Consider the following 15,292-nt stretch of genomic DNA (forward strand, 5'->3'; position numbering starts at 1 on the left):
CCTCCTTAAACCTTCTCTCGTCTCAATAATCTCTCTCTCTCTCTCTGTCTCTCTCTCTCTCTCTCTCTCTCTCTCTCTCTCTCTCTCTCTCTCTCTCTCTCTCTCTCTCTCTCTCTCTCTCTCGATATTTGTCCTTGAGTTGATTTGTATCAGGTTAAAACTCTTCCCTAATCATTTCGTCTTCTTGTCTTGTATTTTATTTCCTTCGTTTCCTATGTTTTAATTCTCTTTGCCTTTATCTTTTTTTTTTTTCAACAAGAGTACTCATTTCCCGTCTTCCTCCTCGTCCATTACCTTCCCAGGCCATTCCTCTCGGTGCAGGGTTATTGAAGGGCACACTTGTTGCCTCTTCTTTCAACAGGTCCCTGGAGAGAAACCTGCTGGCCACTCTTACCAACGGCACCTTTCACGGCCTGGCGCGCCTCAAAACCCTGTAAGTTGATGCCTTCATAACACTACTCCTAAGTCCACTACAATCATTCCTGTTATTCATACTGCCACTGTAATTGTGTGTTTTTTCTGCCCCTTATGTTCGTCCTTTACCTCCATGTAATGTAAGGAAATAATGGGATTTCAGAACTTTTGAGCACGTTTCGTTTAGAAGTGACTGTGGCATCAGGTGGTATGTCAATTGCTTGGTTCACTCGGTCATTTAATCAAACTATCAAAATCTTGCAGGCGATTTATTTAATGTTATAAATTCTGTGGTATTTTCTTGATTTTCTTGTCTTTTCTTGTATTTATTGTACTTCCTTGGTCAAGAGTGAATAAACAACCAGCCTGTCTATTTGCGGATTTTGTTTCGATGTGTGGATGGCATTATATGTTTCACTGTTTGATCTGCTGCAGTCTCTGACGAGACAGCCAGACGTTACCATACGGAACGAGCTCAGAGCTCATTATTTCCGATCTTCGGATAGGCCTGAGACCAGGCACACACCACACACCGGGACAACAAGGTCACAACTCCTCGATTTACATCCCGTACCTACTCACTGCTAGGTGAACAGGGGGTACACGTGAAAGGAGACACACCCAAATATCTCCACCCGGCCTGGGAATCGAACCCCGGTCCTCTGGCTTGTGAAGCCAGCGCTCTAACCACTGAACTACCGGGTGTGTGTGTGTGTGTGTGTGTAACCAGTCCTAGTGTGAGTTTTCCACCACGAGGTCTGTGTGTGTGTGTGTGTGTGTGCGTTAGCCTTGCCCTTTGACATTCACTTTTATGTCCGGCAGTGAGTGAATTTTTTTTCATTGTCTCCCTTGGAAATGGTGTATTCTGCGGAAGGGATTTTTAATCTCTTTAGTGTTGCAATCCGATAAAGGAACTCAAAGGGCCAGCGACTGCAAAGGAAAAGAAGAGAAAAATACAGAAAAAAAAAACTCGCCACTATTGCGTTCCTCATAATAAGACATTCTTCAGATGGTGACGTTGAGAAGTTGGCTGAAAAATATAAGTCAGTTAAAAATATGTTCCTTTTGTTCACGCTGACGACGTTGATGTTTGGTAGACTAAAATATACTTATGTCAATATTGGACGTGGCGGCAGAAATAGATTGGTCGAAGCATCATCATTATCATTACCACTACTACTACTATTACTACTACTACTACTACTACTACTACTACTACTACTACTACTACTACTACTACTACTACTACTACTACTACTACTACTACTACTACTACTACTACTACTACTACTACTGCCACTGCTACTGCTACTACTACTACTACTACTACTACTACTACTACTACTACTACTACTACTACTACTACTACTACTGCTGCTAGTCTTATCTAGAGAGCACTAGTTGTGGTGGATACCAAAACTAAAACCAACTTTAAATTTAACTCTTACTCTTGCTACTTCACTATTACTACTGCTGCTATCACCACAACCACCACCACTACTACTACTACTACTACTACTACGACTACTATTTTGGGACTACTTACACGTCTTTACACTCGTCCCTCACCAATTCGTGTTCTGTAGATCAAGAGGAGCCTCAGTAGGTCTATTTTCTATATTCTCCTTCTTCTCTTCTCATTTTTGTTACGGAAGGTGTTCATCTTACAATAGAAAAAAAAAGTTAAAAGTTTGAGATTGCATGGATTCGAAATAGATGGATTCCCAGCAACCGCACGGCTTTCTTTAGTTACCGAGTGTCAGATGAGACTCTCTACTCCCGCGACAGAAAAGAAATAGGTGAATAAAACAGTCTAAAAATGGATTAAAAATGAAAGGCAACCGTGAAATTAACTGGTATCTAATCCAGTCAACCATCACACCAATCACACCAGCCAGGTCGCTCGCTCAGTCCTTACTCTTCAGAAGCCTACAAAGTATTCAAATTCGCTGTGCTCTCCTGGTGACGTGACAGTTTGCTAGTGCTGGGTTCTTATTGTGGCGTATATACTAACCCAGCAGTGTTTTTAGTCATTCTTGTAGTAACACCAGTTGTAATTATGAGCGCACACTTTATTATCTTCTTTGCTGTACTCCTCTTCCTTTTCCTCCTCCATCTATTGATATGGAAGCGACAAACAGCAAAAGGTTGATTTCTGAGTTTAATTTCTCTCTCTCTCTCTCTCTCTCTCTCTCTCTCTCTCTCTCTCTCTCTCTCTCTCTCTCTCTCTCTCTCTCTCTCTCTCTCTCTCTCTCTCTCATCTGGTTTTTTTTTTCGTGTTTTTAAATCCTATAGAGGGATCTTTTATGAAAATAGTTTTATATCCTGGTCTTTGTTTCTTTGGTGTGAACGGACAGACTTTCAGCGAGTCGCAATAAGCACAAAGTGAATGAGATGTATTAAAAAAAAATCAGACTCGCCTCCATTTCTGTTAATCCCAGGAAAAAAGAATGAAACGTAACATAGTGTTTTACGTGACCCTTGCTTGTCTTTCCTATTGTTTCACGGCAGTTCTCTCTCTCTCTCTCTCTCTCTCTCTCTCTCTCTCTCTCTCTCTCTCTCTCTCTCTCTCTCGGGCAAATTGAACTTCAGGGCGAAAAAAAGTTCTAAACCGTGAAAAGTTGGAATTAAACATAGGAATCTTAATCACTCGCAGAATTTCAACCAAACCAATCTCACTACATTCCGTTAATTCTTCCGCGAAAAGAAAAGAAAAGGAAAGAAAAAAGAAAAGAAAGAGGTAACGGTGCGTACATGGGATACAGGCATTGTCACTTTACTTCATCCATTCAACAGTGAAAGCGAGAAGAAAAGATAGAGACTTGTTTGCGCATCATTGGTTTCTCTCAGCGTTCCCACTTTTTAATGAATGTTCTGAGACTGGTAGTGAGCGAGCGTGAGAGCGAGTGTGGCTACGAAGATGCTCTCTTAAAGGTGCCAGTGTGATGTGCCTCGCATCAGTGTATAGCATCTCCGTTGACTCCTTATCATTAACCCGTTCTGTAACATCATGTGTTTTCCTATTCATTCTGCTTACTATTCGGTGATTTTAAACAACTTCAGAAACTTGTGTGGGGTTAGAATAGTGAAGACGGTGGCCATTAATCTTCTGACCATAGACCCTTCCTAATGTCAATAAAATTTCAAAGTAAAAATGTGTCCCAGTACTGAAGGGGTTAAAGAAATACAGACGAAGAAGAAGAAAAAACTCAACGTATAGAAAAATAAGCGTAGGATAGTAAGAACAAAGTCTTATTACCTTAACTGAAATAACGTGTCAATAAACTCTTGCTATTATCGTGACTTGCTTTCAGAGTCAACGCACTTTCCCCTTCTTCTAGCTTGGGCTCTGTTGGTTTTCATGTCCCTTCCTCTCCAGCTCTTGTCTGTGCCACAAATGGATGATGATGATAATGGTGGTGATGATAATGGAGGTTAAGATGATATTGATTCTGCACTGATATTCCCTCCCACACACACAGATGAGAAAGGGAGTGAGAAAAGAGCAAAGAGTTAGACCCAAGCAATTTCTCTAACTTCGTCCTGTCCATGAATTTTCCCGTCACATTCCTTGAAATTCTTGCGGTCACTAGGGAAAAAAGACGCCTCGCTCTTTTTAGTCTTCGCTCCATCACGCTTCGTTCGTCTTCCTTGATGGGAGTCTCTGACATTATCAAAATTCCCTCTCACTTCTGTATTGGTGGATCACTCAGTAATGTTAGTGCTATGGAAAGCACGGCTGGCAAACAGAACATTAGTCCTGAGATGTCCCGAGGCTTAGAGAAACACTTGGGCTACCACAGCACTTCTTTCGCCTCTTGTACTGCCCACCACTGAGATGAAATGTGAAACCAGATGCAGATTTTTATCTCATGTTTATAGTGAACAAGGCTTCATTTCACTAGTCTTCATCTTGCTAAGGATATGCAATGTATTTGGATGTGAAGATACAGAGTACCGAGTATCATCCTTTGTTCTTGATTAATTTATAGCGTTTTTAGAAACTTATTTCTTTGGTGAGGTTTACTTTGTGGGAATGTAGTGAGTTTAGAAAGAAGGAATGGAGTTTGATTTGATTGTTCTTAGCATCTTAACCCCTTCAGTACAATAATGTATTTTCATATTCACTCTTCTTACTGTTTGGTAATTTTGTTCAGCTTCAGAAGCTTATGTCGAGGATTGAAATAGTAAAGACTCTGTGCACTAATCTTCTGATCTCCATAGACCCTTCCTAATGTAAATGAAATTGTCTACTCGTACCCAAAACTCTTAGTAAAAAATGGTCCCAGTAATGAATGGGTTCAGAGGGAATTCAACTTTTGCTGCTATTTGGCATGTATTTCCTGTATTACTAAACATTCTCAGACATCTTTTCTTGTTCCACAGCCACTTCTAAATTTTTGACTGGTTGGAAGATGCACAGCCTATTATTTTCAATTTCCTTGATTTCTTGTAGTATTTTATAAAAGTTTCATATATTGTTCTTATTAGTGTTGTTACTCTCTCTCTCTCTCTCTCTCTCTCTCTCTCTCTCTCTCTCTCTCTCTCTCTCTCTCTCTCTCTCTCTCTCTCTCTCTCTCTCTCTGTTTCTGTCTATGCCTGTCTGTCTTTCTGTCTGTCTCTATCTCTCTGACCTCGGTACGTTGCGTTGTGTCGAGCTATCACGTCTTTGCAGCATTCTTCAGGACAACGGCGTCGAGGAAGTGGAGCAAGGAACCTTCAGTGAGCTGGTGTCGGTGGAGTCCATGTGAGTATTGGCGCAGTGCTGTGTTGTGTGTGCTGGTGATAACGACACGAGCAAAGATTCTCAGTTGAAGTTTGAAGATGTACAGTTGCTTCCACTTCCTCGTTCATCACTTAGCCTTGCCAGTGTGTGAATCGCCCGCTGGGAACCGTCTACTGTGAGTTTGTATCTGAGATGTATTCCACCAATCGCACTCCAGTTTATATCCGCACTGGCTGGGATGTGTGTCGGATAAAAGTCGAAGCAGGTGTAGTGATTGATTGCAGGCAGTTCACACACTAGTAGCGCTGAGTGATGAACGAGGAAGTGAAGGAGACTATATATTATTTTGAAATGGCAATCAATACTACTACTACTACTGCTGCTACTACTACTACTACTACTACTACTACTACTACTACTACTACTACTACTACTACTACTACTACTACTACTACTACTACTACTACTACTACTACTACTACTACTACTACTGCTGCTGTTGCTGCTGATACTACTACTACTACTACTACTACTACTACTACTACTACTACTACTACTACTACTACTACTACTACTACTACTACTACTCCTCCTCCTCCTCCTCCTCCTCCTCCTCCTCCTCCTCCTCCTCCTCCTCCTCCTCCTACTACTACTACTACTACTACTACTACTACTACTACTACTACTACTACTACTACTACTACTACTAATATCAATAATGATAATGATATGGCTCTATAGAACGTTTGAAAATTTAACATTCTCCATCGTCATACCAGAATAAAAAACATAATTCCTCATATTGAAGGGAACTAAACAACAACTGAATTTCATGCTCCACAAGGCCAGGTGATAAAACAGAGTGTTGTTTGGCAAATGTTGCTGAAAGGCGCATCCTTATAATTAGTGTTTATGGTTTATGTCATTCATTGGAAAGTGAAAGATATTAACCCTATGACTCCTTTGGCTTCTCTTTTCACTTATATTCAGTGGTTTGATGCAGAAGTTTTGAGCATGACCTGACAAGACACCACTGACAGCTGGAGGAGTGGCGGAGGATCTTAACACCTTCATTACCGGAACGTATCTTTACCTTAAATTTTGGATGTGATAGATGATTTTGTGTACATTAAAAAGGGTTCATGGAAGTCAGAAGTTTAATGGCCAGAATCTTCACTATTTCAATCTCCCACATAAGTTTCATAAGCTGTACAAAATCACCAAATAGTAAGCAGAATAAATATGAAAACGCGTCATGGTACTGAAGGGGCTAAGAACGTCGAAACGCAAGAAGATGATGTATATTAGTTATTGTAGATCTATTCTGGACCAGTGCATTTGTCTAGGATCACTCTAATGAAGTAACTAGTGCTGTACTGTCACCACACACCCATAAGAGAAAGGTGACTGATAAGGTTTTCATTCAGATTGAGACTCGTATTTTCAAACACTTCTCTGCTTCACCTCTACTATTTCAGAAGGCTTCATTGAAATTGACACGAGATTTTCAAGGTGTTTTTACGTTTCTGGAGGCAGAGTGACAAGGTATCTGCATTTTTAACTGCAGAAACACTCTTGAAAACAGGCTGCTCGTATCTCTGGCCTTAAAAAAAGTCGTAGTGAGAGTAGAGCGTTTCTGAATATGAGTCAATATATCTGGCTAGAATCTCTAATTAAGTAAGTGGGTCGTAGGCCTCTTTCACATTGCGTTACTGGCGGAGTCGCGTGAAAGGCACAGGACTGGCACCTCACACACTTGGAAGGTAAATTCTAAAGGAAGCCTGTCTGTGTGAGGCGGGTTCTTTCCTCTTATTACTGTTTGCTGGCTGACGCGAGATTGCTTCTTTATTAGTCTGTTCCTTTTTTTCCCATTGCCAGGAACCTCCAAGGAAGCCACCTCCAGGACGGCCCACAAACAGCCGTCTTCGGAAACATGACCAGCTTGGAGTACATGTGAGTGTGTGGGCTGTACTATCTATTACTCCCAGCTCTCTCTCTCTCTCTCTCTCTCTCTCTCTCTCTCTCTCTCTCTCTCTCTCAAGTAATATCTTTTTATGAGTGTCTTTATTACCGGTCTAGTAATTTTCTCTTGCTAGAGACTTATTGTAAAGTGGACTCGAAATCTTCTTTATTATTATTAGTACTTTTTTTCAGTGTTCTTTTATAGTTCGGCTTTGTATATGTGTCGTTTTCTTAGTTATATTTGCGCATCATTTTTACTATTCAAGCTAATATTACTGATTTCTTTCATTGACTTTCCTACTTACTTCATCTCTCTCTTTTTTCCACTTTCATCCTCTCTTCCTCGTCCATTTTTCTTCTTCTAACTTCCATTTTCTGTTCTCTTCTGTTCAATTCTCTTCATTTTACTCCTATCCTGCCATCATCTTTTCTCTCCTCCCTTTCATTTATGTTTTCATCCTCCATCCATTTACTTAGACCTTCAATCTCGTTACAACTCCTTCCATTCCTTCATATTCCTTGTAATCACACTGCCCTCCTTTCTCATTTCTTCCCTCGCTCCGTCCTCATCCCATCCTTCATTTTTCTTTCTTTCTCATATTTTCCTTGTCTAGTTGTTCACCTCGTTTTTCTCCTTGTTTATGTCTCTTTATCTTCCTCAAAACTCTCCTCATTTTTCTCCTTTGATCTTTTTGCCCTTTCCTTTTCTCCATCCTTAACATATTTTTTTCTCTTCTCTTCTCTGTCTCTTCCCTTCTTTAATAAGCATTCGTTAAATTTTTCCTCTTTTCTCTTTTGATGTTTGTCTTTTTCGTCACTCAACATTCTTTTTCCTCTTCCCTGTAGTATAATCCTACCTCATATTCTTTCTTTTTTTTTATCCTTCCTTTTCTTTTTTTTCATTACTTTGCTCTCTCTTCCTCATCTCTTCTCTGTCTCCTTTGTCCCTCAATACACACATGTTCCATTTTCCTCTCTTCTCTTTTCGTCTTTCTCCTTCCTTCTCGTCTTCGTCACCCAACCAAGCCTTCCTCAGCTTTCCACACCAGTATTTTCTCTTCCTGCCCTTGCTAAACAATCCTTTCTCCTCGCCTTTCCTAACTAAAATATTTCCTCCTCTCCTCAGATATTTCGATGAGTTTCGCCTCTGTTCCCTGGCGCTGCACGTGCGGGTGTGTGAGCCCAAGGGGGACGGCATCTCCTCCGTCGAGCACCTTCTTGACAGCCTGGTGCTACGAATCAGGTCAGGGGAAGGTGTTGATGTGGTGGCGCTGTGGTAAAAGCATGATAGTATTAATGACATGGGTTCCAATCCTTTTCCTTTGACAGCGCTTTCCTTTCCTCCTCCACCTTCTTTCTTTATACACAAACATGCACACGCACTTTCATTCACTCATACACACACACACACACACACACACACTCTCTCTCTCTCTCTCTCTCTCTCTCTCTCAAAAGTCTTCTCTCAATGATAATTTCGGCCCTCTAGCGTTTTTGTAATGATTTAGCCTTATACATATTAGTATGTATATATTTTTTTTTCCAGGGGCCGTGAGTCAATCATCTCGGAGTATGGATTTCAATTTATGTTTGCTATGGATCATTCATATACGTATATTCATCAATTTGTCGCTGGCCTCGCTCGTTTAAATATTTCCCTCTGGCTTGGCTCATCAAATTATGTTTGCGGTAATATATTTTCCTTATCTGTTATTTTGACGTGGTTGTTTTTCTTGGTATGTGTTTGTTGAGATGACATTTTCTCTGTGATATATATAGTTATTTTTCAACAATTTTTTTATACTTTTCTTTTTCTTTTTCAAACTGAAATATAGCAAGTGAAATGAACGTGTGTTTTCATTCATCAATATTCTACGAATTATTATTTCATAGTTTGTTTTCATATTTGTCTACATATTCGTGTGTATATTCTGTTCTTTGAGCGAATGGCAGTATTTGTGTTGGAGAGGTCTGGGTGTAACGGATCCAGTATTTGTTTACATCTTCTCAACACTTTATATATATATGCATGATTTCAATACTCTCTCTCTCTCTCTCTCTCTCTCTCTCTCTCTCTCTCTCTCTCTCTCTCTCTCTCTCTCTGCCATCAAAATTCGCAAAATTCTTCCCTTTTTAATTCTTCTCTTGGGCTTTAATTAATATCGTCCCTCAGCTTTTGAATTCCTCGCTAAGCTCCTCTCCGGCTCTTTACATTATTCTCCTCTACTAATTCCATCCTTTCTTTTAAACTTCATATCTATTCTTTATATTCTCCTACCTTGTCTTTTAAACTCACCTCCTGTCCTTTAAATAATTTCTTTCCTTTTAAAATCTTCTTCTTCTTCCTGTTCTTTAAATTTCGTTTATATTTCCTTTCTGAGCGTTCACTTCCTTCCCTGTCACTTATCGCCAATAGTTCTGCTCTTCTTTAGCCTTTCAAACAGTTTTACCATTTATCTTTATATTTTTTTCACGTTCAAAATTTTCCCTATGCATATTCATAAAAGTCCTGGGGTAACTTTGAATCTTTTCCCGCCTCATCAGTTTCTCCAGTGTCCTTTAAACGCTCACCTTTAAATGTTATCCGTGTCGTTAGATTCCTCTCTTATAATGGTGCGTTGCCTCTCAGCTCTTTACATTCCCGCACCGCTCTTTACCGTCCCTTCCCCTCGAGCAGTGTGTGGGTGATGGGGGTCCTCGCCTGTGTGGGAAACCTGGTAGTCCTAATTGGTCGTTTCGTGGTGAAGGAACCCAACCAAGTACACTCCTTCTACATCAAGAACCTTTCCCTCTCCGATTTTCTGATGGGGATTTACCTCTTCGTCATCGCCTCTTACGATGCTTCCTTCAGGGGCGCCTACATCAGACATGAGTACACCTGGCGGCGGTCGTGGCAGTGCAGCTTATGTGGTGAGTGTGTGTGTGTGTGTGAGTCCAAGTTTATTGTTGTCGGTCCCTCATTCATAAAGGACATTATTTGATACATTAACCAGTCTCCATAGCTGCTCTCAATACATGCAGGATATGTTTCGTTATATGAGATGAGAAAAGAGCATTAACATACTCACTATTTGTAATCTACCCTTCGATAATGAGCCTGCATGATAATATTGGCATCGGAACTCGAGCTGATGCGGAGAGAGAATATTTTCGACATCCAACTCAGACACATTTGCTAATTTGCATAAAACGTAATCATCACCAATGATATCACGAGAGGCTCTGAAAATGTACCAATAATGCAGTTTGTTTTTACCTGCAGATGGTGATTATAATTGTATAATAGCAGAAACCTTTATACCATGCATAACACAAAATATAGTGCAGTTAGCGATGAAAAAGCATACATTTTGCTTTTTTCCTACTTTAAGGATTGGATGTGGTTGTAGAACTAATAATGGTGTCTGAGAGTGATTGGTAATGAGGGAAAGGTGTACGAAATGGCAGTCAAAGGGTTAAAACAGACACCTTCCTCACGCGGCGTTTTACCTTCATCACCACCAGGGTTCCTCAGCACACTCAGCTCAGAGGCGTCGGTGTTCACGCTCACCACCATCACTCTGGACCGCTACTTCTCCATCGTGCACCCTCTCACTCTAAAGGAGAGAACGCTGCGGGCGGCGGTTGTGGTGATGGGCTGTATCTGGATGGTGGCGGTGGTCCTGGCGCTCCTCCCCGTGTCTGGGCTTAACTATTACGGCGATAACTTCTACGGGAGTAACGGCATGTGTCTCCCTCTGCACATACACGACCCCTACGCCAAGGTAAGCAGAGGGAAAGAAGGAGGAGAAAGAGGAAATGGAGGAGGAGAAAGAGAAGGAGAGGAAGAGAATGGGAGGAAAAAATGTTTCTCTCTCTACATATACGAGTACACTACCTCCTGCGCCTGAGCTAGTGTGTGAAGGAGGGTAGGAAGACAAGGCACAGGAGGAGAGATGAAAGTTTATTTTCTCAAACACTTCTGTGCTTCGCCTCTTCTATTTCAAGAGGCTTTATTTAAACTTATACGAGTTTTTAAGGTGTTTTACGGTTGTAGAGGCAGAGTGACAGGATTGCTGCATTATCAACTCGAGAAACACTCTTGAAAACCCTACTAAACATCTCTCTGGCCTTGGGTGATAGTCTGGTGAGAGAGCAAAGCGTTTCTGAATACTGACCTCAGTCTCACACATTTCCACCCTTAACAGGCGTGGGAACATTCAGCCATCATCTTCATAGGCCTCAACTTGGTGGCCTTCATGTTCATCGCCTACGCCTACGGGAGGATGATTCTGTCTATAAGGGAGTCTCAAAGCTCTCTGCGGTCCACCCAGGAAAAGCAGGACCGGGTGCTGGTGAAGCGGTTCGCATTTATCGTTGGCACTGACTTTCTGTGCTGGATGCCCGTCATTATCATCAAGTTCATTGCCTTGGGAGGTTTGTGCTGTGGTTTTGTGTGTCTGGTGTGTTTGGTATGGCCTTTCTTTCCTTTTTTTCTTCTTTCCTTCACCTTTAAGTACCATGGCGCGTTTTCATATTCATTCTGTTTACTATTTGGGGATTCAATGCAGCTTCACAAACTTATGTGGGGATTAAAATAGTGAAGACTGTGGCCAACAATCTTCAGTTCTCCATAGACCCTTCCTTAAGTAAATGAAATCCTCTAATCACACCCAAAACTCACGGTAAATATGCATCCCATTACTCTTCAGTACTGGCACGAATTTTTTTGCTACTGTGCTTTGGTGTTGTGTGTTTGGTGTGTACTAGGTGTGTTTGGTGTTGTCTTTCCTTCGTTCTTTCTACCCTTAACATCTTCAGTACTGGAACGCATTTTTACTACGAGTTTTGGATATGAGTAGACGATTTTATCTAGATTAGGAATGGTTTATGCAAGTCAGAGGAGTAATGCACACTATTTTAATCCCCACATACGTTTCTGAAGCTGAATAAAATCGCCAAATAGTAAGCAGAATAAATATGAAAACACGTGGTATTGAACGGGTTAAATCACTCTTCCTTCCCACCATCACGCAGCCACTTTACTTACCTTGTGTTTCCTTGATTGTAGGTGTTGTTATCGATAAGACTCTGTACGCTTGGCTGGCTGTGTTCGTTCTGCCCGTCAACTCAGCACTCAACCCCATCCTGTACACGCTCGCCACCAAGATCTTTAAGCAGCAGGTAAACACGAACTCCAGGTAACAACAGCCGATAGTAGAAGAGTTAGAAGAGTGTTAAAGCTAATGCTGTTTTCGAGTTTTTTTCTTAGTTCATTGCGGTTAATGTTTTTTTTTTTTTTATTCATCCTTTTTCTTTCCCTGATTTGTTTTTAGTTCAGGCTTTTTGTCTTTCTTTTCGGAGCAATTTATTTTTTTCTATTTTATTTTGCTAACTTCCTAATTGGGGATGAGAATATTGTCCCCCCGAAGAAGCAGAGTTGATTTATTTTTTCTTTAATTTCACAGCGTCAGTAAATCTTTACAGTTTATGAGAAGGTTCAGAGAGAGAGAGAGAGAGAGAGAGAGAGAGAGAGAGAGAGAGAGAAGCTTTTGTCTGTCAAGGAAGTCTGGTGTGTGTGATGCAGTACTTTTTGGTACAGTGTAATGCTGTGCTGTGCGTGATGAGCAGTGTTTAATATCCGGGTGATAAGGAATTGTTGTTTTTTCTTTTTATGTAAGAGAGAAGGACTGGCCAAGGGCAACAAAAATATAAAGAAAAAGGCCCACCCAATTGCCAGTCTTCTTAAAGAGCCGATAGAATTAGACAAAGGATAGAGACAGATGCCTTGAAACCTTCCTTTTGAATGAAGTCAAGTCATAGGAAGCTGGAAATACAGACACAGGCAGGGAGTTCCAGAGTGTACCAGGAGTGTGCTGTAGTGTGTCATGAATGTGACGTGATGATGTGTTATGTGATGAAAAGCGACTTACTCAGGTGATGGCGGTGTTGTGTTGTGTTTCAGGTGGTCAAGATGGTGTTCAACATGAGCAGGTGGCCCACGGCTCCCCCACGCCCCGGCAATGACTCCAATCCTCCAACTCATACGTCACTCTATACCGAGGTCGCTTCCACGCCGGTCAGGTCAGTTTCCACCACCACCACCACTACCTTTTTCTCGCCACCCATCCGCCACTACTAACAATACCAGCATCACTATCTAGTTTGGCATGTTTTGCGGAGCATTTCAAGACAGTTTGGCATGTTTTGAGAGCATTTTAAGATAGTTTGGCATGTTTTGAGGGCATTTTGAGAAAGTATGGCATGCTTTAAGACAGTTTAGCATGTTTTGAGGACATTTCAAGACAATTTGCCATATGTTGAGGGCACTTTAAGACAGTTTGACATGTTTTCAGGGCATTCCAAGATAGTTTGACATGTTTTGAGGGTATTTTAAGACAATTTGACATTTTTGAGGGTATCTTTAGAAAGTTTGGCATGTTGTGAGGACATTTAAAAGGAGTTTGGTATGTTTTGAGGGCATTTTAAGACAGTTTAGCATGTTCTGAGGGCATTTTAAGATAGTTTGGCATATTTTGAGAACATTTTAAGAGAGTTTGGCATATTTTGAGGGCATTTTACCGCCACCACCATCACTACCCATCCATCGCACACTGTCACGTCTCATTTTCATGTCAGAATTTTAGAGCTGATATGCATTTATGACTCATATATTTGTTCTTTATATTCTATTCTTTCTTTTGGTCTTTTTTTTTTTATTTTGTCATTCATGAAAAAACACGAACTCATTATTCTGCGCATGGTTTAGGAGATTTGCATGAATATGTATTTGTTCATCTGTGTATCTCGTCAAGAAAAATATCTATCTGTCTATATATCTGTCTGTATATCCAGAGAGAGAGAGAGAGAGAGAGAGAGAGAGAGAGAGAGAGAGAGAGAGAGAGAGAGAGGGGGGGGAGAGATTGATTACAACTAAAACAAAAACCATTAACATTACACTCATAGCTCAGTTACCCCTCAATAGATTAATTTTCTTTCTCTTAGCTTCCCATAGAAAACGAAAATGTTCCCTTGTTCACAACAGCGTCTATACAAAGGTGTCACACAGGTGTCGACACGGACCAGCTCCTCGGGGTTCCACCGGCCACGTCCCCCAAGTCTTGACGCCCGAGGGTTCTACAGAGGGCGCGAGACTCCCACGATCCCATGCACCTGTCCGCCTGCTTGTGAAATTTGAGGTCCCGCATCTCCCTCGCTCGTCACTCTCCTCTCTTGCGCCTCTCAGTGACTCAGTGATTGACTCTTCTGGGCCAGCGAGGCTTCAGAATCAGTGAGCTCAAAGTGTTGTGCTATAAAAATATTCCGTCAGTTACTTTGACCCTCGTGATGTGAAACTATGCTGGCGGTGTGTGCTGCAGTGGGTGCCGTGGTTGTGGACGTGGTGTGGGTGTCAATGTCAGCGGTGAATGTTATGTACGTTACTTCCAACTGACTGTGAGTATCCAGCTTAACCCTGACTGACCTAACCCTGATGAAGTGAGGAGTGACACAAGGCAGCACGGAGCGAAACAATTCGATGAATGAAGGCCAAGGAAATGATTCGCTAGACAGTGATGAACCTAATGTATATTTTTGACATACGATACAGACTCGATAGATTCCCTGCATATCTTTAATTTTCTATATCATGTGATGGAGACTCTAGTGACGTGTAATGTTTAATCTTTCTCTCAAGGCTCAAAAGAATACGGTGACTTTCACCATTACAAAAGGCTGTGTGTGTGATACTGTATCCCAACATTCCACTTTTAAATCTTCTGAACTCGCTCCACTTTTCCTTATGTATCAGAAGCATTGTGTAAATTGATAGATTCTATTTTTCTCGTCAACAGGGTCTTAAAGCGCCGGAAGATAATCAAAGTATGGGTAAGTGGAAGGCGTTTCAGTGTAAGGGACGTGTTATATTTCTGTATCATTCAGGATCCTTCACAACACTGCCCTCCATTAAGTGTTGCCCCCAAGACTCGTTCCCTGACGCATCCTGAACATATGGACGAGCAAACGATTCCGCAGTTCACTCCAGGATGCTGCTTGCGTGTGTCCTGTGTGCTGTCTACAATATTGTTCTCTTCCAAGGTCATTCATTATATTATAAAGTATTTTGGACTTGCAAGTTGTTTCCTCAATTGTATGATAGCGTGTAAATGTGTGTGTGTGTGTGTGTGTGTGTGTGTGTGTGTGTGTGTGTGT

At 41.3% G+C, this 15,292-nt stretch overlaps 1 protein-coding gene across 1 annotated transcript in view; it reads left to right on the forward strand.

The window, feature by feature from the left end:
• The window catches only part of LOC123498918 (relaxin receptor 1-like), a 33,047-nt gene extending 17,785 nt beyond the window's left edge, over positions 1 to 15,262 (forward strand). The window contains exons 10-19 of the mRNA XM_045246462.1: positions 362 to 433; positions 5,090 to 5,161; positions 7,019 to 7,093; positions 8,229 to 8,345; positions 9,780 to 10,012; positions 10,607 to 10,866; positions 11,290 to 11,518; positions 12,153 to 12,265; positions 13,047 to 13,165; positions 14,151 to 15,262. Coding sequence (XP_045102397.1) covers positions 362 to 433; positions 5,090 to 5,161; positions 7,019 to 7,093; positions 8,229 to 8,345; positions 9,780 to 10,012; positions 10,607 to 10,866; positions 11,290 to 11,518; positions 12,153 to 12,265; positions 13,047 to 13,165; positions 14,151 to 14,376 — 1,516 coding nt within the window. The 3' untranslated portion in view covers positions 14,377 to 15,262. The remainder of the gene's footprint in view (positions 1 to 361; positions 434 to 5,089; positions 5,162 to 7,018; positions 7,094 to 8,228; positions 8,346 to 9,779; positions 10,013 to 10,606; positions 10,867 to 11,289; positions 11,519 to 12,152; positions 12,266 to 13,046; positions 13,166 to 14,150) is intronic.
• The last annotated feature ends 30 nt before the right edge of the window (positions 15,263 to 15,292 follow it).

Source organism: Portunus trituberculatus, chromosome 48 (genome assembly GCF_017591435.1).
Source record: "Portunus trituberculatus isolate SZX2019 chromosome 48, ASM1759143v1, whole genome shotgun sequence".
In the NCBI taxonomy this organism is placed as follows: domain Eukaryota; kingdom Metazoa; phylum Arthropoda; class Malacostraca; order Decapoda; family Portunidae; genus Portunus; species Portunus trituberculatus.